The sequence below is a fragment of the Coregonus clupeaformis genome, chromosome 8 (assembly GCF_020615455.1).
Source record: "Coregonus clupeaformis isolate EN_2021a chromosome 8, ASM2061545v1, whole genome shotgun sequence".
Classification (NCBI taxonomy): Eukaryota; Metazoa; Chordata; class Actinopteri; order Salmoniformes; family Salmonidae; genus Coregonus; species Coregonus clupeaformis.
The window spans coordinates 43,011,663-43,038,087 of NC_059199.1; the positions used below are offsets into that span (position 1 = coordinate 43,011,663).

General features: G+C 44.3%; 2 protein-coding genes across 9 annotated transcripts in view; one reads left to right on the forward strand and one right to left on the reverse strand.

The window, feature by feature from the left end:
- LOC121572086 (cytoplasmic dynein 1 intermediate chain 1) overlaps nt 1-639 on the reverse strand; it is a 99,894-nt gene extending 99,255 nt beyond the window's left edge. For all 7 annotated transcript variants that reach the window (XM_041883980.1, XM_041883985.1, XM_041883982.1 and 4 more), the window contains exon 1: nt 338-639. The gene's annotated coding sequence lies outside the window, so the exon portion shown is untranslated. The remainder of the gene's footprint in view (nt 1-337) is intronic.
- A 337-nt stretch (nt 640-976) lies between these two features.
- The window catches only part of LOC121572088 (pyruvate dehydrogenase (acetyl-transferring) kinase isozyme 2, mitochondrial-like), a 33,000-nt gene continuing 7,551 nt past the window's right edge, over nt 977-26,425 (forward strand). The window contains exons 1-9 of one of the 2 annotated variants that reach the window (XM_041883988.2): nt 977-1,402; nt 2,163-2,304; nt 12,791-12,862; nt 13,346-13,530; nt 16,804-16,893; nt 17,927-18,004; nt 24,149-24,225; nt 24,383-24,481; nt 24,799-24,912. In XM_041883988.2, the coding sequence (XP_041739922.1) occupies nt 1,288-1,402; nt 2,163-2,304; nt 12,791-12,862; nt 13,346-13,530; nt 16,804-16,893; nt 17,927-18,004; nt 24,149-24,225; nt 24,383-24,481; nt 24,799-24,912 (972 nt within the window). In that variant the 5' untranslated portion in view covers nt 977-1,287. Of the gene's footprint in view, nt 1,403-2,162; nt 2,305-12,790; nt 12,863-13,345; nt 13,531-16,767; nt 16,894-17,926; nt 18,005-24,148; nt 24,226-24,382; nt 24,482-24,798; nt 24,913-26,425 lie in introns of those variants that run through there. The other variant, XM_045222383.1, reaches the window with a different exon arrangement.

A 26,425-nucleotide genomic window follows, 5' to 3' on the forward strand; every position in this document is an offset into this window, starting at 1 on the left:
AGTGGAGGATAAAATAAACACTTTATTGAAATACTTGACACACAAAACAATACAATTCAAATGAACAGACGCAGTAGGTAGCAATTGGCAATGCATAAGATGCAACTACTGTACCCCTTCGGAGTGGAGAAAATTATGTTTTCCCCTTTAACACACATATAGGTAAGGATACATTGGGTATTAGCAATTACGTCATTTTTCAATGCGCCTCTTCTTCCCACGATCCAAAGCCATACAGAAACACCCAGCAAAATAGCAAATAGACGACCACAAATGACACACATGCTACAAATGTATGTAATAAATAATTATATTGCCTCGTAAAGACTTGTCATACCTGATCTTTCTTTCCCTATGGATGACGATGATGATAATGTGTCACTTGCAAAGAAAGATGCTGTTTCACGCGGCTGCTACACCCCCGGCAAATCACCACATTATTTCTCTAATGATATTTAACCAACAAACCTCGGATGTATGGTAAAAAGAGGTCGTTTCAGTTCAGATGATATTACTGTCAGTAGCTAAAATCAAGCATATTCGCGCTAGATGACCTAAATAAAAGATAAAACAGGTGCATGATGCAGCATTCCTCCTTCAGAATATCAGGAGGAGGAGGAAATCCCACCTTCTTTTGCCAAAAAAAATGGTATCAGTGCAATGTGCCGCTTTGAATTAGCTGTTACAATGTCGTCATCTACAGGCCATTTAGAGAAGGGTACGGGGACACGGCCGGGGCTGTCAGATTTATATTTATTTGCCTCAAAAACTTGTTTCATATACCGGTATATGATATAATAATTAATACGTAATTTGGATTTGATGGGTTTTTCTGTTTGCACATGCTTATTTCTTTCTTGAGATGCGTTGGGGCAATTATTTAAGATCAAAACAGATCAAATCCCGCCCCAAAACTAGCGTAGTGATCTTTCATTGGTCAAAGCTAATGCCAATCAAATCCAAACTTCATCAACAACACAGAGGTCGGTCTTGGGAGGAGCATTCGTGAATTCTGAAATTTTGTAGGTAGCTTGATGAACGTTTATGAGATGCAAAGACATTGGGCACTGTTCGGGAAATGTATTGTGTTTCATTGACAATGGTTTTGAATATGTCAATTTAACGCATTGATATTGCCCTTGGCCTTGGTGGCTAGCAAGCTAGCTAGCAAGCAAGCTTCTTCAACGTCTGCGAGACTGGCGCTTGCTGCTGATGACAAGAAAGGGCATCGTGGCCTGACACAACAATCCGACTGTCTCGGGACTTCAATTTGAATTTGTTGCAACCATGAAGTTCACGCAATTTTTGCTAAGGAACAGCTCCATACCTAAACAAGCACTAGTGGATAGGTTTTCCAAGTTCTCACCATCGCCGCTGTCAATGAAGCAATTCATAGACTTTGGTAAGTTTTCATCCCTGTCCTGTCATAATAACACGGCTAAACAATAATACTGTCCACGTTAATTCTGAATCCATAGCACAACAAGTACCACTTGTTGCATTATCAAAGTAGCTAGAATGTTTGTTGTGGTGCATTGACCGCTGTCACTGACCAGTATACTGTACGGTATGTGCTCCCTGATCACAGAGGAACTCTCTGCTGAAGCTTTGACAAACATACTTTCAGCTCTATTCTTCCTTATCATGTTACTGCTGTATATGGATGTAGCTACCTAACCAGACTGTGATTCCCATTGTATTTCCCTTCTCCTGTCCTGACGCCTGAAATTAGAGAATGACTGCAATACAGTAGTTAAAAATGTACAGACTTCGATATTGTATCAAATCCCTAATGATAGGATACTTCACTGGGATGGTTTGGAATACAGCAAGGGGAAATAAATACCCGGTTCATCCTTTACTCTTAGATAGCACTTGACCCATGTTCTCGGGTGAAAACATGACATAATACTGCTGCCAGAACAAACCAGTTCAAGGTCTTCACATTGTCTTAAACATTTACACAACAGTGCATGTACTGTATGACCTCCTTTCTTGTGATTTTCAGTTAGTAGCCTATCCCTGGGACTGAAACAGGGAGGGACTACCTGAACTGGTCCAATGAGAAACCAACGCTTGTTTTCCATTTGATAATGTTTTGCTATGGTGTACCCACAATGAATACAACCCAGATGTGTCCTGTGTGTGTCATGTGACTGCAGGCTCGGCCAATGCCTGTGAGAAGACGTCCTTTGTGTTCCTGCGTCAGGAGCTTCCTGTCCGGCTGGCCAACATCATGAAGGAGATTGACTTCCTCCCTGACAAGCTTCTCAGCACCCCCTCACTACAGCTGCTACAGAGCTGGTACAGTAATGTTATAACACCCCTCACTACAGCTGCTACAGAGCTGGTACAGTAATGTTATAACACCCCTCACTACAGCTGCTACAGAGCAGGTACAGTAATGTTATAACACCCCTCACTACAGCTGCTACAGAGCTGGTACAGTAATGTTATAACACCCCTCACTACAGCTGCTACAGAGCTGGTACAGTAATGTTATAACACCCCTCACTACAGCTGGTACAGTAATGTTATAACACCCCTCACTACAGAGCTGGTACAGTAATGTTATAACACCCCTCACTACAGCTGGTACAGTAATGTTATAACACCCCTCACTACAGCTGGTACAGTAATGTTATAACACCCCTCACTACAGCTGGTACAGTAATGTTATAACACCCCTCACTACAGCAGGTACAGTAATGTTATAACACCCCTCACTACAGCTGGTACAGTAATGTTATAACACCCCTCACTACAGCTGGTACAGTAATGTTATAACACCCCTCACTACAGCAGGTACAGTAATGTTATAACACCCCTCACTACAGCTGCTACAGTAATGTTATAACACCCCTCACTACAGCAGGTACAGTAATGTTATAACACCCCTCACTACAGCTGCTACAGTAATGTTATAACACCCCTCACTACAGCTGGTACAGCAATGTTATAACACCCCTCACTACAGCTGGTACAGTAATGTTATAACACCCCTCACTACAGCAGGTACAGTAATGTTATAACACCCCTCACTACAGCTGGTACAGTAATGTTATAACACCCCTCACTACAGCTGCTACAGTAATGTTATAACACCCCTCACTACAGCTGGTACAGTAATGTTATAACACCCCTCACTACAGCTGCTACAGTAATGTTATAACACCCCTCACTACAGCTGGTACAGTAATGTTATAACACCCCTCACTACAGCTGCTACAGTAATGTTATAACACCCCTCACTACAGCTGGTACAGTAATGTTATAACACCCCTCACTACAGCTGGTACAGTAACGTTATAACACCCCTCACTACAGCTGGTACAGTAATGTTATAACACCCCTCACTACAGCTGGTACAGTAATGTTATAACACCCCTCACTACAGCTGCTACAGAGCTGGTACAGTAATGTTATAACACCTCTCACTACAGCTGGTACAGTAATGTTATAACACCCCTCACTACAGCTGGTACAGTAATGTTATAACACCCCTCACTACAGAGCTGGTACAGTAATGTTATAACACCCCTCACTACAGCTGGTACAGTAATGTTATAACACCCCTCACTACAGCTGGTACAGTAATGTTATAACACCCCTCACTACAGCTGGTACAGTAATGTTATAACACCCCTCACTACAGCTGCTACAGTAATGTTATAACACCCCTCACTACAGCTGCTACAGTAATGTTATAACACCCCTCACTACAGCTGCTACAGAGCTGGTACAGTAATGTTATAACACCCCTCACTACAGCTGGTACAGTAATGTTATAACACCCCTCACTACAGCTGGTACAGTAACGTTATAACACCCCTCACTACAGCTGGTACAGTAACGTTATAACACCCCTCACTACAGCTGGTACAGTAATGTTATAACACCCCTCACTACAGCTGCTACAGAGCAGGTACAGTAATGTTATAACACCCCTCACTACAGCTGGTACAGTAATGTTATAACACCCCTCACTACAGCTGCTACAGAGCAGGTACAGTAATGTTATAACACCCCTCACTACAGCTGCTACAGTAATGTTATAACACCCCTCACTACAGCTGGTACAATAATGTTATAACACCCCTCACTACATCTACTACAGAGCAGGTACATTAGCTATTATAAACCTTGACCCTACATCACACTGAATCTTGTCCAATCCCCTTCTAGGCTGCAGAAACCCCTTCATTACATAATCTTTGTAATACGTACCCTAGAAGTTACCTAACCACTGATACAGGGTCACAGCACAGGTCAGATATTTTAGCATCCCTTGAATGGACTGGGAGTAGAATAACTTGGTTCCTGGAAGTGCAACTTCTAGCAAGAGTGTAAATATACTTGACCCCCTTGACCTCTGTATTCGACTGAATGCTGTGCGCTCCTCTATGTCTGTGCAGCTGACACCCCCTCGCTCCCTACCAACTGTAAACACTGCATTCAGCAGGACCGTTAGTATAGAATGTGGAGAATTTGATAATTCCCAGAGTATATCTTTCCCCTACAGTTAATCCATCATTACATTCCTTTTAGATTGAATTGATTTCACACTTTTTAGCTTTTCTAGCAGGTAACTGCCAAAATGAAGGAAACACCAGCATAAAGTGTTTTAATATGTAATTGGGCCACCACGAACCAGAACAGCTTCAATGCATCTTGGCATAGATTCTACAAGTGTCTGGAACTCTATTGGAGGGATGCAACACAATTTTTCCAAGATAAATTCCATCATTTGGTGTTTTGTTGATGGTGGTGGAAAAAGCTGTCTCAGGCGCCGCTCCAGAATCTCCCATATTATTGTATTGGGTTGAGATCTGGTGGCTGAGACGGCCATGGCATATGGTTTACATCGTTTTCATGCTCATCAAACCATTCAGTGACCACTCGTGCCCTATTGATGGGGGCATTGTCATCCTTTGGAGGCATAGCCATGGTAGTAAAAATAATGGCCAAAATATTGGCCTGCCCAGCATTTTTATACATGACCCTAAGCATTAATTAACACAGGAACAACAGCTGTGTGGAAACACCTGCTTTCAATATACTTTGTGTCCCTCATGTCAGTTACCTGTAGATCTGGGACCAGTCTAGGTTACCTTAGAGGTTTGCTGTAGGCTAGAGATTAAGATGTAGAGGTGTTGATGTTCACTGTTGTTTGTCTTGCCAGAGGAAATGGGGCCGCTCTGTTGAAATATTCATCAGCTAGCTAGACTCCTTTCACCTCACCTCTGTTGATATCGTTTATTGAACTTGAACGTTGCTCTCTGCCAGTGTTTGAATTGGACTGAAATAGGTGCCAGTACTCATTTTGGGTGCCAGTACAGTTTTTATTTAGGTGATGGAACTCCACAATACTTTTGAGCTAATATTCTTTAAGAGGTGCAGGAACTCAAGCCGTAGAACATTTTGAGGTTCCGGTGAGCTTCTTCCCAATTCAAGCACTGCTCTCTGCACTAGTCTGAAATATATATGATACATGTCTTATCTTGAACAGCTATATACTGTAGGTGATATTGCCTATTCCAACAGACTCTATAGGATGTTATTATCCTGCCGACCACAACCATGCGTAGACTATCTTACTGTACTGCCCCAGTGAGAGGTATGGGTGTATGGCCTGCAGCCTACATGGCAGGGTTGCCAGCTGTCTCAAATCTCTGTCTGTCAAGTAGGCTGCAAACGTGTACAGAGAGACAATGTGGCCTGGAACATTGTCATGTGTCATCACATTGGAACAGGAGGCTGTGTGAGACAGGATCATCAGAAGTGTAGCCGCCATGAACAATTGTGGACTACAATGTGCATCAAGTCTGTATTAGTGAGTGAGTGACAGTCATAGAGGTATTTGTCGTTTGGTAAATGGAGTTGATTGCTGAGTGCTAGTGATATCTATGATATGTTACTTCACCACTTTTGAGAAATGATTTTGGCTATTTCCTAGTTGGGTAAAACCATCAGCTAGCTATTATGTAATGTCAGGTCAAGTACAGCATAGTTGAACCTCTGAAATAGGGCAATAACTTATCGTTAGTCCCAAATGGCACCCTATTCCCTACATAGTGCACTACTTTTGACCGTTGCCCTATGGGCCCTTGTCAAAAGTAGTGCACTATATTGGGAATAGGGTAACATTTGGGACACTGACGCTGTCATAGGTGACCAGTACAGAACCCTACTGTATGTGCTGGCGTTATTGGAAATGTAATGGTACGGCAGATATATATTTATAAACTGGGTCTAAATGTAGCTGTCCACGTCATCACTACTCTATTGAGGCTACTTTTCATATCCAGATTAGGCTGTGGGTTTTTCCATAGGCCTATCTCCAGTCACAAGTATCCCTAGTTATTATGGCATGTATAAACACACCCTGTGGTTTCCATGGCCACCACAAGAGAGTCAGAGTCCGTTCCCAAATAGAATTCTGAGATTTTCAATGGTGGAACTCCAGGAGTCAATGAGGAACGGAACAGTCAACGAGGAACGGAACAGTCAACGCGGAACGGAACAGTCAACGCGGAACGGAACAGTCAACGAGGAACGGAACAGTCAACGAGGAGCGGAACAGTCAACGAGGAGCGGAACAGTCAACGAGGAGCGGAACAGTCAAAAGTGATTAGCTGAAGGAAATAAGTGATCTTTGCCCTGGTTTCTGGCTTCTATTGGCCATATTCTCATGGCAGAATTCACTGAAGACCTTTATTTCGGCCCCTCTTTGGAAGCAACTTTAAAGGTGTATTGAAGCATTCATATAACCTTTATTATGCCTGTAGATACTTCAGAAATCATTCATTCATAAGCAAATGTCATGCTACACTCCCAAGCACTTTGCTTATAAATGCTTAATGAATGCTCTATCAAATCAAATGTATTTATAAAGCCCTTTTTACATCAGCAGATGTCACAAAGTGCTATACAGGAAACCAGCATAACATTTACATTACATTTTAGTCATTTAGCAGACGCTCTTATCCAGAGCGACTTACAGGAGCAATTAGGGTTAAGTGCCTTGCTCAAGGGCACATTTACGTCATTTAGCAGACGCTCTTATCCAGAGCGACTTACAAATTGGTGCATTCACCCTATAGCCAGTGGGATAACCACTTTACACTATTTTTTTTTTTTTGGGGGGGGGGTGGTGGAAGGATTACTTTATCCTATCCCAGGTATTCTTTAAAGAGGTGGGGTTTCAAATGTCTCCGGAAGGTGGTGAGTGACTCCGCTGTCCTGGCGTCGTGAGGGAGCTTGTTCCACCATTGGGGTGCCAGAGCAGCGAACAGTTTTGACTGGGCTGAGCGGGAACTATGCTTCCGCAGAGGAAGGGGAGCCAGCAGGCCAGAGGTGGATGAACGCAATGCCCTCGTTTGGGTGTAGGGACTGATCAGAGCCCGAAGGTACGGAGGTGCCGTTCCCCTCACTGCTCCATAGGCAAGCACCATGGTCTTGTAACGGATGCGAGCTTCAACTGGAAGCCAGTGGAGTGTGCGGAGGAGGGGGGTGACGTGAGAGAACTTGGGAAGGTTGAACACCAGACGGGCTGCGGCATTCTGGATGAGTTGTAGGGGTTTAATGGCACAGGCAGGGAGCCCAGCCAACAGCGAGTTGCAGTAATCCAGACGGGAGATGACAAGTGCCTGGATTAGGACCTGTGCCGCTTCCTGTGTAAGGCAGGGTCGTACTCTCCGAATGTTGTAGAGCATGAACCTGCAGGATCGGGTCACCGCCTTGATGTTAGCGGAGAACGACAGGGTGTTGTCCAGGGTCACGCCAAGGCTCTTCGCACTCTGGGAGGAGGACACAACGGAGTTGTCAACCGTGATGGCGAGATCATGGAACGGGCAGTCCTTCCCGGGAGGAAGAGCAGCTCCGTCTTGCCAGGGTTCAGCTTGAGGTGGTGATCCGTCATCCATACTGATATGTCTGCCAGACATGCAGAGATGCGATTCGCCACCTGGTTATCAGAAGGGGGAAAGGAGAAGATTAGTTGTGTATCGTCAGCGTAGCAATGATAGGAGAGGCCATGTGAGGATATGACAGAGCCAAGTGACTTGGTGTATAGGGATAATAGGAGAGGGCCTAGAACTGAGCCCTGGGGGACACCAGTGGTGAGAGCACGTGGTGCGGAGACAGCTTCTCGCCACGCCACTTGGTAGGAGCGACCGGTCAGGTAGGACGCAATCCAGGAGTGAGCCGCGCCGGGAGATGCCCAGCTCGGAGAGGGTGGAGAGGAGGATCTGATGGTTCACAGTATCAAAGGCAGCAGACAGGTCTAGAAGGACAAGAGCAGAGGAGAGAGAGTTAGCTTTAGCAGTGCGGAGAGCCTCCGTGACACAGAGAAGAGCAGTCTCAGTTGAATGACCAGTCCTGAAACCTGACTGGTTTGGATCAAGAAGGTCATTCTGAGAGAGATAGCAAGAGAGTTGGCTAAAGACGGCACGCTCAATAGTTTTGGAAAGAAAAGAAAGAAGGGATACTGGTCTGTAGTTGTTGACATCAATGGGATCGAGTGTTGGTTTTTGAGAAGGGGTGCAACTCTCGCCTCTCTTGAAGACGGAAGGGACATGGCCAGCGGTCAAGGATGAGTTGATCAGCGAGGTGAGGTAGGGGAGAAGGTCACCGGAGATGGTCTGGAGAAGAGAGGAGGGGATGGGGTCAAGCGGGCAGGTTGTTGGGCGGCCTGCAGTCACAAGTCGCAGGATTTTATCTGGAGAGAGAGGGAGAAAGAAGTCAGAGCATAGGGTAGGGCAGTGTGAGTAGGACCAGCAGTGTCATTAGACTTAACAAACGAGGATCGGATGTCGTCAACCTTCTTTTCAAAGTGGTTGACGAAGTCATCCACAGAGAGAGAGGATTCAGCAGGGAGGAAAATGTGGCAAAGAGCTTCCTAGGGTTAGAGGCAGATGCTTGGAATTTAGAGTGGTAGAAAGTGGCCTTAGCAGCAGAAACAGATGAAGAAAATGTAGAGAGGAGGGAGTGAAAAGATGCCAGGTCGGCAGGGAGTTTAGTTTTCTTCCATTTCCGCTCCGCTGCCCGGAGCTCTGTTCTGTGAGCTCGCAATGAGTCATCAAGCCACGGAGCTGGAGGGGAGGACCGAGCCGGCCGGGAGGATAGGGGACACAGAGAGTCAAAGGATGCAGAAAGGGAGGAGAGGAGGGTTGAGGAGGCAGAATCAGGAGATTGGAGGGAGAAGGATTGAGCAGAGGGAAGAGATGATAGGATGGAAGAGGAGAGAGTAGTGGGAGAGAGAGAGCGAAGGTTGCGGCGGCGCATTACCATCTGTGTAGGGGCAGAGTGAGTAGTGTTGGAGGAGAGCGAGAGAGAAAAGGAAACAAAGTAGTGGTCGGAGACATGGAGGGGAGTTGCAGTGAGATTAGTAGAAGAGCAGCATCTTGTAAAGATGAGGTCAAGCGTATTGCCTGCCTTGTGAGTAGGGGGGACGGTGAGAGGGTGAGGTCAAAAGAGGAGAGGAGTGGAAAGAAGGAGGCAGAGAGAAATGAGTCAAATGTGGACGTAGGGAGGTTGAAATCCCCCAAAACTGTGAGGGGTGAGCCATCCTCAGGAAAGGAACTTATCAAGGCGTCAAGCTCATTGATGAACTCTCCAAGGGAACCTGGAGGGCGATAGATGACAAGGATATTAAGCTTAAATGGGCTAGTGACTGTGACAGCATGGAATTCAAATGAGGAGATAGACAGATGGGTTAGGGGAAAAATTGAGAATGTCCACTTGGGAGAGATGAGGATTCCTGTGCCACCACCCCTCTGACCAGATGCTCTCGGGGTATGCGAGAACACATGGTCAGACGAGGAGAGAGCAGTAGGAGTAGCAGTGTTTTCAGTGGTAATCCATGTTTCCGTCAGCGCCAGGAAGTCGAGGGACTGGAGGTTAGCATAGGCTGGGATGAAGTCAGCTTTGTTGGCAGCAGAACGGCAGTTCCAGAGGCTGCCTGAGACCTGGAACTCCAGGTGTGGGGTGCGTGCAGGGACCACCAGGTTAGAGAGGCAGCAGCCACGCGGTGTGAGGCGTTTGTGTAGCCTGTGCAGAGAGGAGAGAAAACCCCAAACAGCAAGCAATGCATATGTAGAAGCACGGTGGCTAGGAAAAACCCCTAGAAAGGCAGGAACCTAGATAGAAACCTAGAGAGGAACCAGGCTCTGAGGGGTGGCCAGTCCTCTTCTGGCTGTGCCGGGTGGAGATTATAAGAGTACATGGCCATTAAAGGCCAAATTGTTCTTCAAGATGTTCAAATGTTCATAGATGACCAGCAGGGTCAAATAATAATCACAGTGGTTGTAGAGGGTGCAACAGGTCAGTACCTCAGGAATAAATGTCAGTTGGCTTTTCATAGCCGAGCATTCAGAGGTGAGACAGCAGGTGCGGGGGAGAGAGAGTGAGGGAGAGAGAGCGAGAGTTGAAAACGGCAGCTCTGGGACAAGGTAGCACGTCCGGTGAACAGGTCAGGATTCCATAGTCGCAGGCAGAACAGTTGAAGCTGGAGCTGCAGCACGACCAGGTGGACTGGGGACAGCCTGGAGTCATCAGGCCAGTTAGTCCTGAGGCATAATCCTAGGCCTCAGGTCCTCCGGGAGGGGAGGGAGAGAGGGAGAGAATTAGAGGGAGCATTCTTCAATTCACACAGGACACCAGATAAGACAGGAGAATTACACCAGATATAACAGACTGACCCTAGTCCCCCGGCACATAGACTATTGCGGCATACAGTGCATTCGGAAAGTATTCAGACTCTTTCACTTTTTCCACATTTTGTTACATTACAGCCTTATTCTGAAATTGATTAAATTAAATGTTTTCCTCATCAATCTACACACAATACCCCATAATGACAAAGTGAAAACAGGTTTTTGGAAATGTTTGCAAATTTATAAAAAATAAAAAACAGAAATACCTTATTTACATAAGTATTCAGACCCTTTCCTATGAGACTCGAAATTGACCTAAGGTGCATCCTGTTTCCATTGATCATCCTTGAGATGTTTTGGAAAGGCACACACCTGTCTATATAAGGTCCCACAGTTGATAGTGCATGTCAGAGCAAAAACCATGCCATGAGGTTGAAGGACTATCCGTAGAGCTCAGAGACAGGATTGTGTCGACGCACAGATCTGGGGAAGGGTACCAAAACATGTCTGCAGCATTGAAGGTCCCCAAGAACACAGTGGCCTCCATCATTCTTAAATGGAAGAAGTTTGAAACCACCAGACTCTTCCTAGAGCTGGCCGCCCGGCCAAACTGAGCAATCGGGGGAGAAGGGCCTTGGTCATGGAGGTGACCAAGAACCCGATGGTCACTCTGACAGAGTTCTAGAGTTCCTCTGTGGAGATGGGAGAACCTTCCAGAAGGACAACCATCTCTGCAGCACTCCACCAATCAGGCCTTTATAGTAGAGTGGCCAGATGGAAGCCACTCCTCAGTGAAAGGCACATGACAGCCCGCTTGGAGTTTGCCAAAAGGAACCTACAGCTACAAAAGGACTCTCAGACCATGAGAAACAAGATTCTCTGGTCTGATGAAACCAAGATTGAACTCTTTGGCCTGAATGCTAAGTGTCACGTCTGGAGGAAACCAGGCACCGCTCATCACCTTGCCAATACCATCCCTACGGTGAAGCATGGTGATGGCAGCATCATGCTGTGGGGATGTTTTTCAGCGGCAAGGACTGGGAGACTAGTCAGGATCAAGGGAAAGATGAACAGAGAGATCCTTGATGAGAGATCCTTGATGAAAACCTGCTCCAGAGCACTCAGGACCTCAGACTAGGGCTAAGATTCACTTTCCAACAGGACAATGACCCTAAGCACACAGCCAAGACAATGCAGGAGTGGCTGCGGTACAAGTCTCTGAATGTCCTTGAGTTGTCCAGCCAGAGCCCGGACTGGAGAGACCTAAAAATAGCTGTGCAGCGACACACCCCATCCAACCTGACAGAGCTTGAGAGGATATGCAAAGAAGAATGGGAGAAACTCCCCAAATACAGGTGTGCGAAGCTTGTAGCGTCATACCCAAAAAGTCTCAAGGCTGTAATTGCTGCCAAAGGTGCTTCAACAAAGTACTGAGTAAAGTGTCTGAATACTTATGTAAATGTGATATTTCAGTTTTTTATTTGTAATACATTTGCAAACATTTCTAAAAACCTGTTTTTGCTTTGTCATTATGGGGTATTGTGTGTAGATTTGATGAGGGAAAAAACACAATTTAATCCATTTTAGAATAAGGCTGTAACCTCCCGTGTGGTGCAGTGGTCTAAGGCACTGCATCGCAGTGCTAGCTGTGCCACTAGAGATCCTGGTTCGAATCCAGGCTCTGTCGTAGCCGGCCGCGACCGGGAGACCCATGGGGCGGCGCACAATTGGCCCAGCGTCGTCCAGGGTAGGGGAGGGAATGGCCGGCAGGGATGTAGCTCAGTTGGTAGAGCATGGCGTTTGCAACGCCAGGGTTGTGGGTTCGTTTCCCACGGGGGGCCAGTATGAAAAAATTAAAATAAAATAATGTAATAAGTCGCTCTGGATAAGAGCGTCTGCTAAATGACAAAAAATAATAATAATAATAACAAATAAAAAGACAAAAAAATATATAAACAAAAAAACGTATCAAAATGTGGAAAAAGTCAAGGGGTCTGAATACTTTTCGAATGCACTCTAGATACTGGAGGCTGCTTTAAGAATACTATGTATGAACGCTCTATAAAGCCTTTATGAATGATGCATTATTTTTCCCCTGTGTAAACTAACCAGTCTTCTGTGTTGTATTCCTACAGGTATGCAACAAGTCTCATGGAGCTAGTGGGCTTCCTGGAGGAAGAGCCCAATGATAAAAAGATCCTGAAGAAGTAAGTCAATTACACACACATCCAGTAGATGGGTAGTAGCCTTGTCTTGCTACTGTTCAGCACATCTCATTAGATAACTGAGTCATAGTTAATTCATTCAAATATATTATTTCTCTAAGCTCGGCCTATTAATAGCTACTTTCTTTAACTGAATAATGGATTGATTATGATCTGTAATCTTAATCTGAAATGGAATGTGATCAGATGGATAAATGCTCCCACCATACCTCTGGCTCTCTTTACTGCATACAGAATAGAATGATTTCCAAGCTTTTGCAAAATATGGTTTTGAGCTGGTAGGAACCTTGCAGGTGTCAGTGAATGAATGGATGAACGGATGGATGAATGAATTAAGGTTGACATCTATCCACCCAGCTACATACCTTAGGTTCCTTTTATGGTAGGTGTTGGAATGTGCTGAGTTGTGAACTTAAGACCCAGCCTTAAAAAACCTTTCCTCTCCCCTCTCCTGTCTCCCCTCAGGTTCACTGAGACGCTGGTGAACATCAGGAACCGCCACAACAACGTGGTCCCCACCATGGCACAGGGCGTGGTGGAGTACAAGGAGGCCTTCGGCTCCGACCCCGTGACCAATCAGAACATCCAGTACTTCCTGGATCGCTTCTACATGAGCCGCATCTCCACACGCATGATCATGAACCAGCACTGTCAGTATACTGTACTAAATATACACTGAGTGTACAAAACATTCAAACCGGTGCGCCATGCACCTACTACCATACCCTGTTCAAAGGCACTTAACTATTTTGTCTTGCCCATTGTCGTAGAAATGTTAGTACTGAGAGAGGCTTAGACAACTATTCAATCAATCATCTTTATTTAACATCGATTAATTATTGCAATAATGAAGCCGTCGACCGCACACTCTGAATGTGTGTTGCCGAGAGCTTAACTAATAATGAAAACACAGAAATGCTTAGTCATGGCTGGTTCCACCCCTTCCATGCAGATTGGGGGCACTATAAGCCACTTTGGGTTCATCTCCTGGTCGTCTGCCTCTGGTGTTATTTTTAACCCCACCTCGTCTTAGTTTCCCAGATGCCAGGATAATTAGGAATACTGAGGCCCAGATGCCAGGATAATTAGGAATACTGAGGCCCAGATGCCAGGATAATTAGGAATACTGAGGCCCAGATGCCAGGATAATTAGGAATACTGAGGCCCAGATGCCAGGATAATTAGGAATACTGAGGCCCAGATGCCAGGATAATTAGGAATACTGAGGCCCAGATGCCAGGATAATTAGGAATACTGAGGCCCAGATGCCAGGTTAATTAGGAATACTGAGGCCCAGATGCCAGGATAATTAGGAATACTGAGGCCCAGATGCCAGGATAATTAGGAATACTGAGGCCCAGATGCCAGGATAATTAGGAATACTGAGGCCCAGATGCCAGGATAATTAGGAATACTGAGGCCCAGATGCCAGGATAATTAGGAATACTGAGGCCCAGATGCCAGGATAATTAGGAATACTGAGGCCCAGATGCCAGGATAATTAGGAATACTGAGGCCCAGATGCCAGGATAATTAGGAATACTGAGGCCTTTGTTCAGTTCCTCCAGGCTCTCTCTGTAGCTCAGCTGGTAGAGCACGGCGCTTGTAACGTCATGGTAGTGGGTTCGATCCCCGGGACCACCCATACACAAAAAATGTATGCACGCATGACTGTAAGTCGCTTTGGATAAAAGCGTCTGCTAAATGGCATATTATTATTATTATTATTATTATTATTATTATCTGGTTAAACATACACCACATCTTGTCTATGGAATGTAGGCTGTAAATCAATTGTCAGCAGAAGCTATCTCTAGTGACCATATGCCCAGATTAGCTGCAGGGAGTTAGAGTGGAGACCATGAAACACAGCATTAGTAGAACAGACATGTCTTACTGTTTGTTAAGTAAATCATTGTTAAATATCCAACAAATCAGGTAAATGCTGTCACACCATTCACCCTCTGAATGGCACACATACGCAATCCATGCCTCAATTGTCTCAAGGCTTAAGAATCCTTCTTTAACCTGTCTCCTCCCCTTCATCTACACTGATTGAAGTGGATTTAACAAGTGGCATCAATAAGAGATCATAGCTTTCACCTGGTCAGTCTATGTCATGGAAAGAGCAGGTGTTCTTAATGTTTTGTACACTCAGTGTATACCATACTACTATAATAGTGTATTAATATACAGTGCATTCGGAAAGTATTCAGACCCCTTTTACAGCCTTATTCTAAAAATGGATTTCAAAAATGTTTCCCTTCATCAATCTACACACAATACCCCATAATGACAAAGCAAAAACAGGTTTTAAAAGAAAATATGGAAATAACACATTTACATAAATATTGAGACCCTTTACTCAGTACTTTTTTTGAAGCACCTTTGGCAGCGATTACAGCCTTGAGTCTTCTTGGGTATGACACTACAAGCTTGGCACACCTGTATTTGGGGAGTTTCTTCCATTCTTCTCTGCAGATCCTCTCAAGCTCTGTCAGGTTGGATGGGGAGCGTCGCGGCACAGCTATTTTCAGGTCTCTCCAGAGATGTTCGATCGGGTTCAAGTCCGGGCTCTGGCTGGGCCACTCAAGGACATTCAGAGACTTGTCCCGAAGCCACTCCTGCGTTGTCTTAGCTGTGTGCTTAGGGTTGTTGTCCTGTTGGAAGGTGAACCTTCGCCCCAGTCTGAGGTCCTAAGCGCCTAATACTTTTCATCAAGTATCTCTCTGTACTTTGCTCCGTTAATCTTTCCCTCGATCCTGACTAGTCTCCCAGTCCCTGCCGCTGAAAAACATCCCCACAGCATGATGCTGCCACCACCATGCTTCACCATAGGGATGGTGCCTGGTTTCCTCCATACGTAATGCTTGGCATTCAGGCCAAAGAGTTAAATCTTGTTTTCATCAGACCAGAGAATCTTGTTTCTCATGGTCTGAGAGTCCTTTAGGTGCCTTTTGGCAAACTCCAAGCGGGCTGTTGTGCCGTTTACTGAGGAGTGGCTTCCGTCTGGTCACTCTACCATAAAGGCCTGATTGGTGGAGTGCTGCAGAGATGGCTGTCCTTCTGGAAGGTTCTCCCATCTCCTCTGGAGCTCTGTCAGAGTGACCATCGGGTTCCTGGTCACCTCCCTGACCAAGGCCCTTTTCCCCCAATTGCTCAGTTTAGCCGGGTGGCCAGCTCTAGGAAGAGTCTTGGTGGTTCCAAACTTCTTCCATTTAAAACAGTCATGCTCAATTTAGTAGAATGATGGAGGCCACTATGTTCTTGGGGACCTTCAATTCTGGTACCCTTCCCCAGATCTGTGCCTCGACACAATCCTGTCTCGGATCTCATACCATACGTAAAAATGTATGCACACATGACTGTAAGTCGCTTTGGATAAAAGCGTCTGCTAAATGGCATATTATTATTATTATTATTATTATTATTATTATTATTATTATTATTATCTCTACGGACAATTCCTTCGACCTCATGGCTTGATTTTTGCTCTGACATGCACTGTCAACTGTGGGACCTTATATAGACAGGTGTGTGCCTTTCCAAATCATGTCCAATCAATTGAATTTACCACAGGTGGACTCCAAGTTGTAGAAACATCCTCAAGGATGATCAATGGAAACAGGATGCACCTGAGATCAATTTCGAGTCTCATAGCAAAGGGTCTGAATACTTATGTAAATATGTTTTATTTTTAATACATTTGCAAACATTTCTAAAAGCTGTTTTCTCTTTGTCATGATGGGGTATTGTTTGTAGATTGAGGAACATACATTTTTTTTTACAAAAAAGTGGAAAATGTCAAGGGGTCTGAATACTTTCCGAATGCACTGTATACCATACTCAAATGTACCATCGTGACGTGTGTTTGAATCGGCATTCAGGTGTAGTTACCACATGAGTCTCATGTACCTCTTCAGCTCTCATCTTTGATGGAAGTGCCAACCCCGCCCATCCCAAACACATTGGCACCATCGACCCAGACTGCGACGTGACGGAGGTGGTAAAAGGTACTGTCCCTCATCAGCTACACCATGCCACACAAACACACACTATACTTAGTCCCTATATAACAAGCTTGATTTACAGGCGCAGTCTCATCATCTTTCCCACTACTACAGGAGGGGGTTGTTTGAACAATTTCAGGACAGTTTGTCCTTTTTCACTTGCCTGATGACTCATCCTGATTTTAATTCCTCTGCTCTATCGATCGCTCCAAATGTCAGTCTGAACATGTCATCTTAGAAGTCGTTTGAAAAATGTATGCACTCACTAACTGTAAGTCGCTCTGGATAAGAGCATCTGCTAAAATGACAAAAAATGTAACAAAAAAAATGTTTGCGCTGACATCAAAATAACGTGATTCATGATTCATGTAGGCCGGCTCTGGCCCAACCCATCAGTTTCTGGGACCAATCAGAACGGTTTGAATGTGTTTGCATTCTAGATGTTGCCGAAGAGGGAGGCAAATCCAGACTCCTCTTGGAGAATAAACTTTAGTGGGCGTGACGTTGGGCCGAGGCGATGTGGATTGGTAGCCAGGCAACCTTTTCACCTTGAGATCTGCACAGAATATTATTCATTCTCCTGTAAATGTAAAGGCAATAGAAGTGGAGACAGAGACAGACGGTTCTCCACCTATCCCTATTGCTACGTCCTTTTGTCTAGTTAGTTTAGTCTTCTACTTTTATAGCGGTTACTCCCGAGTGGCGCAGTCTCATCAACTGTGCCACTAGAGATCCTGGTTCGAATCCAGGCCCATGGGGTGGCGCACAATTGTCCCAGCGTCGTCCAGGGTAGGGGAGGGAATGGCCGGCAGGGATGTAGCTCAGTTGGTAGAGCATGGCGTTTGCAACGCCAGGGTTGTGGGTTTGATAAATAAAAATAATGTATGCACTCACTAACTGTAAGTCGCTCTGGATAAGAGCATCTGCTAAATGACTAAAATGTAAATGTTATTACATTTATATTTAGTTGTTATGGTAACTAGATTGAATGTCAGTGTGCTACAGTCCTTGTCTTGTTTCGTCTGTCTGTTCCCAGATGCCTTTGATAGCTCCAAGATGCTCTGTGAGCAATACTACCTGACCTCACCAGAGATTGACATCACACAAGTCAACGGTAAATCACATTCTATACAGGGTTACAGACCTGGTTTCAGGTAGAATTTGTTTTCCTTCAAATACTTTAGCTGAACTTGATTGAGCTAGCTGCGCTTGTTTTTTCAAATTTATTTATTTTTTATTATTTTTTATTCCACCTTTATTTAACCAGGTAAGCCAGTTGAGAACAAGTTCTCATTTACAACTGCGACCTGGCCAAGATAAAGCAAAGCAGTGCGATAAAAACAACAACACAGAGTTACATATGGAATAAACAAAAACATACAGTCAATAACACAATAGAAAAATAGAAAATCTATATACAGTGTGTGCAAATGTAGTAAGTTATGGAGGTAAGGCAATAAATAGGCCATAGTGCAAAATAATTACAATTTAGTATTAACACTGGAGTGATAGATGTGCAGAAGATGATGTGCAAATAGAGATACTGGGGTGCAAATGAGCAAAATAAATAACAATGTAAATAACAATATGGGGATGAGGATGGGCTAATTTCAGATGGGCTGTGTACAGGTGCAGTGATCGGTAAGCTGCTCTGACAACTGACGCTTAAAGTTAATGAGGGAGATAAGTGTCTCCAGCTTCAGAGATTTTTGTAGTTCGTTCCAGTCATTTGCAGCAGAGAACTGGAAGGAATGGCGGCCAAAGGAGGTGTTGGCTTTGGGGATGACCAGTGAGATATACCTGCTGGAACGCATACTACGGGTGGGTGTAGCTATGGTGACCAATGAGCTAAGATAAGGCAGGGATTTGCCTAGAAGTGATTTATAGATGACCTGGAGCCAGTGGGTTTGGCGACGAATATGTAGTGAGGGCCAGCCAACGAGAGCGTACAGGTCACAATGGTGGGTAGTATATGGGGCTTTGGTGACAAAACGAATGGCACTGTGATAGACTACATCCAATTTGCTGAGTTGAGTGTTGGAAGCTATTTTGTAAATGACATCGCCGAAGTCAAGGATCGGTAGGATAGTCAGTTTTACGAGGGCATGTTTGGCAGCATGAGTGAAGGAGGCTTTGTTGCGAAATAGGAAGCCGATTCTAGATTTAACTTTGCATTGGAGATGCTTAATGTGAGTCTGGAAGGAGAGTTTACGGTCTAACCAGACACCTAGGTATTTGTAGTTGTCCACATATTCTAAGTCAGACCCGCCGAGAGTAGTGATTCTAGTCGGGCTGGCAGGTGCAAGCAGCGTTTGATTGAAGAGCATGCATTTAGTTTTACTAGTGTTTAAGAGCAGTTGGAGACTACGGAAGGAGTGTTGTATGGCATTGAAGCTCGTTTGGAGGTTTGTTAACAGAGTGTCCAATGAAGGGCCAGATGTATACAAAATCGTGTCGTCTGCGTAGAGATGGATCTGAGAGTCACCAGCAGCAAGAGCGACATCATTGATATACACAGAGAATAGAGTCGGCCCGAGAATTGAACCCTGTGGCACCCCCATAAAGACTGCCAGAGGTCCAGACAACAGGCCTTCCGATTTGACACATTGAACTCTATCTGAAAAGTAGTTGGTGAACCAGGCGAGGCAGTCAGTTGAGAAACCAAGGCTATTTAGTCTGCCAATAAGAATGCGGTGATTGACAGAGTCAAAAGACTTGGCCAGGTCGATGAAGACTGCTGCACAGTACTATCTTTTATCAATCGCGGTTATTATATCGTTTAGGACCTTGAGCGTGGCTGAGGTGCACCCATGACCAGCTCGGAAACCATATTGCATAGCGGAGAAGGTACGGTGGAATTTGAAGTGGTCGGTGATCTGTTTGTTAACTTGGCTTTCAAATACTTTCGAAAGGCAGGGTAGGATGGATATAGGTCTGTAACAGTTTGGATCTAGAGTGTCACCCCCTTTGAAGAGGGGGATGACCGCGGCAGCTTTCCAATCTCTGGGGATCTCCGACGATACGAAAGAGAGGTTGAACAGGCTAGTAATAGTGGTTGCGACAATTTCGGCGGCTAATTTTAGAAAGAAAGGATCCAGATTGTCTAGCACAGCTGATTTGTAGGGGTCCAGATTTTGCAGCTCTTTCAGGACATCAGCTATCTACATTTGGGTGAAGGAGAAGCGAGGGGGGCATGGGCAAGTTGCAGCGGAGGGTGCAGAGCTGGTGGCCGGGGTAAGGGTAGCCAGGTGGAAAGCATGGCCAGCCGTAGCAAAATGCTTATTGAAATTCTCGATTATTGTAGATTTATCGGTGGTGACAGTGTTTCCTAGCCTCAGTGCAGTGGGTAGCTGGGAGGAGTTGCTATTATTCTCCATGGACTTTACAGTGTCCCAAAACTTTTTGGAGTTAGTGCTACAGGATACAAATTTCTGTTTGAAAAAGCTAGCCTTTGCTTTTTCTAAGAGCGTTGTGCCAGTAACCGAAAGGTCGTTGGTTCTAATCCCCGAGCCGACTAGGTGAAAAATCTGTCGATGTGCCCTTGAGCAAGGCACTTAACCCTAATTGCTCCTGTAAGTCACTCTGGATAAGAGCGTCTGCTAAATGACTCAAATCTAAAATGTAAATGTTTCTAGTTCTCCTATTTCCAAAATAATAAAATTTGGTAAGCAAGTGGGTTTAGGCTAGGGGTTGGTTAAGAGCGTCGGGCCAGTAACCGAAAGGTCGCTGGTTTGAATCCCCGAGCCGACTAGGTGAAAAGTCTTTCTGTGCACTTGAGCAAGGCACTTAACCCTAATTGCTCCTGTAAGTCGCTCTGGATAGGAGTGTCTGCTAAATGACTAAAATGTCAATGTAAAATGGTTTACAGAAACAATCTGCAAGGTCATATTTGCATTGTGAGTTGTTTGAGGTTTGGCTAGGTTTCAGTTGAGTTTATTTGTCTGCGCATGGGTTGGGTATTCTTGATCTCGCATTCAATTCCTTTGTCTACTCAATTTGGGGCGCAATTTGCTAAATGTTTGTGGGCACAGGCTAGCCTGTGTGAGTGGTGTTCAGAGATATTTATCTGAACCATTTTTAGCGGTTAGCTATGTTGCTTTAGCTCATACAGTGTGCGTCTGTTTACTCAGCTAGGGTTGTCAGGAGTGAGACTGCTTACTCTCAGCTAGGGTTGTTAGGAGTGAGACTGCTTACTCTCAGCTAGGGTTGTCAGGAGTGCGACTGCTTACTCTCAGCTAGGGTTGTCAGGAGTGAGACTGCTATCTCTCAGCTAGGGTTGTCAGGAGTGAGACTGCTTTCTCTCAGCTAGGGTTGTCAGGAGTGAGACTGTTTATTCTCAGCTAGGGTTGTCAGGAGTGAGACTGTTTACTCTCAGCTAGGGTTGTCAGGAGTGAGACTGCTTTCTCTCAGCTAGGGTTGTCAGGAGTGAGACTGTTTATTCTCAGCTAGGGTTGTCAGGAGTGAGACTGTTTACTCTCAGCTAGGGTTGTCAGGAGTGAGACTGTTTACTCTCAGCTAGGGTTGTCAGGAGTGAGACTGTTTACTCTCAGCTAGGGTTGTCAGGAGTGAGACTGTTTACTCTCAGCTAGGGTTGTCAGGAGTGAGACTGTGTTTTCTGTATCTGAGGCACACAGACTTTGAACCACAGGCAGCCATGTATACAGAGAACCATTCATTCATACATCTCACTTACATAGAAGTGAATAAATATTGAATGTTTGTGTAAGTGTAGGTTAAATGTGTGGTATGAACAGGATAATAGACAATAGCACCACTTCAAAAGTCTAACCATGACAAATGATAATCTTTGCTAAAACTAGATCAAATCCTGATGTAATTTGGTGCCCAACCATTCAAAACATGCCAGCCATAAAATAACATTGGACTGCACAGTCTAGCCTACAGTACCAGTCAAAAGTTTGGACACACCTACTCATTCAAGGGTTATTCTTTATTTGGACTATTTTCTACATTGTAGAATAATAGTGAAGACATCAAAACTATGAAATAACACATATGGAATCATGTAGTAACCAAAAAAGAGTTAAACAAATCAAAATATATTTTAGATTATTCAAAGTAGCCACCCTTTGCCTTGATGACAGCTTTGCACACTGTTGTCATTCCCTCAACCAGCTTCATGAGGTAGTCACCTGGAATGCTTTTCCAACAGTCTTGAAGGAGTTCCCACATATGCTGAGCACTTGTTGGCTGCTTTTCCTTCACTCTGCCGTCCGACTCATCCCAAACCATCGCAATTGGGTTGAGGTCGGGTGATTTGTGGAGGCCAGGTCATCTGATGCAGCACTCCATCACTCTCCTTCTTGGTCAAATAGCCCTTACACAGCCTGGAGGTGTGTTTTGGGTCATTGTCCTGTTGAAAAACAAATGATAGTCCCACTAAGCGCAAACCAGATGGGATGGCGTATCGCTGCAGAATGCTGTGGTATCCATGCTGGTTAAGTGTGCCTTGAATTCTAAATAAATCACTGACAGTGTCACCAGCAAAGCACTCCCACACCATCACACATCCTCCTCCATGTTCACGGTGTGAACCACACATGCGGAGATAATCCGTTCACCAACTCTACGTCTCACAAAGACATGGCGGTTGCAACCAAAAATCTCAAATTTGGACTCAGACCAAAGGACAGACTTCCACCAGTCTAATGTCCATTGCTTGTGTTTCTTGGCCCAAGCAAGTCTCTTCTTCTTATTGGTGTCCTTTAGTAGTGGTTTCTTTGCAGCAATTCAACCATGAAGGCCTGATTCACACAGTCTCCTCTGAACAGTTGATATTGAGATGTGTCTGTTACTTGAACTCTTTGAAGCATTTATTTGGGCTGCAATCTGAGGTGCAGTTAATTGCCGATTTCTGAGACTGGTAACTCTAATGAATTTATCCTCTGCAGCAGAGGTAACTTTGGGTCTTTCTTTTCTGTGGCGGTCCTCATGAGAGCCAGTTTCATCATAGCGCTTGATGGTTTTTGCGACTGCACAAATGTTCCGTATTGACTGACCTTCATGTCTTAAAGTAATGATGGACTGTCGTTTGTCTTTGCTTATTTGAGCTGTTCTTGCCATAATATGGACTTATAGGGCTATCTTCTGTATACCCCCCCTACCTTGTCACAACACAACTGATTGGTTCAAACACATTAAGAAGGAAAGAAATTCCACAAATTAACTTTTAAGAAGGCACACCTGTTAATTGAAATGCATTCCAGGTGACTACCTCATGAAGCTGGTTGAGAGAATGCCAAGAGTGTGCAAAGCTGTCATCAAGGCAAAGGGTGGCTACTTTGAAGAAACTTAAATATAAGATATATTTTGATTTCTTTAACACTGTTATGGTTACTACATGATTCCATATGTGTTATTTCATAGTTTTGATGTCTTCACTATTATTCTACAATGTAGAAAATAGTCAAAATAAAGAAAAACCCTTGAATGAGTAGGTGTGTCCAAACTTTGGACTGGTACTGTACATCTAATTCATTACATTGGGGTGTCGGGCAGTCACATTAGTAATAATGATTAATCAAAACTGTTATGTCATAGTTTGCCTTTGGTCAATGTGCACCAAATCAATCACCACCAGTCTGTTATCTGTCTCCAGTCAGCAGCAGTGGAACAGAACAGCAACAAGCCCCTTGCTACAGGCTTAGTTTTGTCGCCGGGCAGATTTCTCTCTCTCAGTGAAGCGTCCAAGTCTAACTCTCAATAACAAACCTCAGTTCACCCCAATTCAGCTATTTAATAGTAACCATGTTAAATGAGCCATAAAAAAGAAAAACAAGCTCTGTTCATGGGTTTGGTTATAGAAGCCTCGTCCCCAGGGCCCAGTTTTTCAACTTTTCCGTCTGGACTTCACCTATCGGATAGGATTCAATGCATACAAATAGAATAAATAGAGCGAACAAATCATTCACTTGAGTGGCGACTCCTGTTCTATTCATTATATGTTTATGCATTTAATCCTATCCGATAGCCGAAATCAGGATCGATAACTTTTGAAAAACTAGGCCCTGGCTGTCAGAAGTGACTGGTAATCAGATTAGGTTGGCAGGAGAGTAAATTATTAATTTGATAGTGGTTATTGAGTTGAGTTGTGCATGTTATGCATATTCAATAAGAAGTTAAAGTTGTTTTTGGTTTCTAGTAACTTCTATTCTCAGTTGTGTATGTTATACATTTTCAATAAGTCTAAGTCATGTTTGGTTTGGAGTCATTTGGAGTAATCCTCAGTGTTCCTCAGCCAAAGCTCCTGACCAGCCTCTTCGTATTGTCTATGTGCCCTCCCATCTCTACCACATGCTGTTTGAGCTCTTCAAGGTACACCACCAAACATTTACCTTCTTCTGTATAAACATTTAATTACAAGTATGAGGGAGCCTACAACAGAGCATACTATGTCAGTTTTATTTATATTACCTCAATTTGATTAATATGACTTTGTAATTTTCTCAAGCAATGGTTGTTTTGTTTCCAGAACGCCATGAGAGCAACAGTGGAGACTCATGAAATGGCCCTGCATCTCCCGCCGGTCAAAGTCCGAGTCTCACTGGGCAGTGAGGACCTAACAATCAAGGTAAACACAGGTTCAGAGAGTATTAACCGTCCACCATCACAATGAGACATGACACATTACATTCCCAGGAGACAAATAGTAGTGCATGCACATCCAACAGGCTTCTACAGATGCAGGTTGGAAATAATACCATGGGACATGGAAGCCTACAGTATAATGTGTATATTTGTCTATGAACACATACAGTAGTACTATAGATTTCCTCCCGTGGTTGTTCTGTAGGTCCTATATGATGATATTTGGGAGACAACAGGAAGATCAGATAGGCTGGAACCGAGAGTGGAACAGACCTTCTGTAATGTTGTTGTTGTTTATAGATATCAGATCGAGGAGGCGGAGTCCCCCTGAGGAAGATAGAGCGTCTGTTCAGCTACATGTACTCCACCGCCCCCAGCCCTGTCGATATTGACAACAGCCGCAATGCACCACTGGTAAGACCCTGTCCTGGTGCCATTTAAACTATATATAGTTGAGTGCATTCGGAAAGTATTCAGACCCCTTGACTTTTTCCACATTTTGTTACGTTACAGCCTTATTCTAAAATTGATTAAATTGTTTTTTTCTCTCATCAATCTAGTCATGTGCCTTTCACTGAGGAGTGGCTTCCGTCTGGCCACTCTACCATAAAGGCCTGATTGGGGGAGTGCTGCAGAGATGGTTGTCCTTCTGGAAGGTTCTCCCATGTGTCTTTTGCTGAGGAGTATTTGTATTTATTATGGATCCCCATTAGCTGCTGCCAAGGCAGCAGCTACTCTTCCTCGGGTCTGGCAAAATCCATGTGTACGTGTGTGTGTATAGTGCGTATGTTATCGTGTGTCTGTGCCTATGTTTGTGTTGATTTACAGTCCCTGCTGTTCCATAAGGTGTATTTTTATCTTTAAAAAAAATCTAATTATATTGCTTGCATCAGTTACCTGATGTGGAATAGAGTTCCATGTAGTCATGGCTTCCGTCTGGCCACTCTACCATAAAGGCCTGATTGGTGGAGTGCTGCAGAGATGGTTGTCCTTCTGGAAGGTTCTCCCAACTCACAGAGGAACTCTGGAGCTCTGTCAGAGTGACCATCGGTTTCTTGGTCACCTCCCTGACCAAGTCCCGTCTCCCTCGATGGTTCAGTTTGGCCGGGCGGCCAACTCTAGGTAGTCTTGGTGGTTCCAAACTTCTTCCATTTAAGAATGATGGAGGCCACTGTGTTCTTGGAGTCCTTCAATGATGCAGACATTTTTTGGTACCCATCCCCAGATCTGTGCCTCAACACAATCCTGTCTCGGAGCTCTATGGACAAATCCTTCGACCTCATGGCTAGGTTTTTGCTCTGACATGCACTATCAACTGTGGGACCTTATATAGACAGGTGTGTGCCTTTCCAGATCATGTCCAATCAATAGAATTTACCACAGGTGGACTCCAATCAAGTTGTAGAAACATCTCAAGGATGATCAATGGAAACAGGATGCACCTGAGCTCAATTTTGAGTCTCATAGCAAAGGGTCTGAATACTTGTGTAAATAAGGTATTTCTTTTTTTTTATTATTTGCTAAAATTTCTAAAACCCTTTTTTCGCTTGTCATTATGGAGTATTGTGTGTAGATTGAGTACAATTTTTTATTTAATCCATTTTAGAATAAGGCTGTAACGTAACAAAATGTGGAAAAGGGGAAGGAGTCTGAAAACTTTCCGAATACAAGGTATACTATATAAAGTATACAATTAACCTAAACTACTGAAAGTGTAGTTTAACAACAAACTGTATAACTTGATTTAAGCCTATGACTTTGGCAGTTTGGCCACATGTTAGAGAGACATTTATATTTCAGTTGAATCAAGCTCCTGCTGTTTATTTTATCTCAGCTAAAATTTTAACCGCAACCAAGTCTATACTGACTAAAATGTAAACCGCAACCAAGTCTATACTGACTAAAATGTAAACCGCAACCAAGTCTA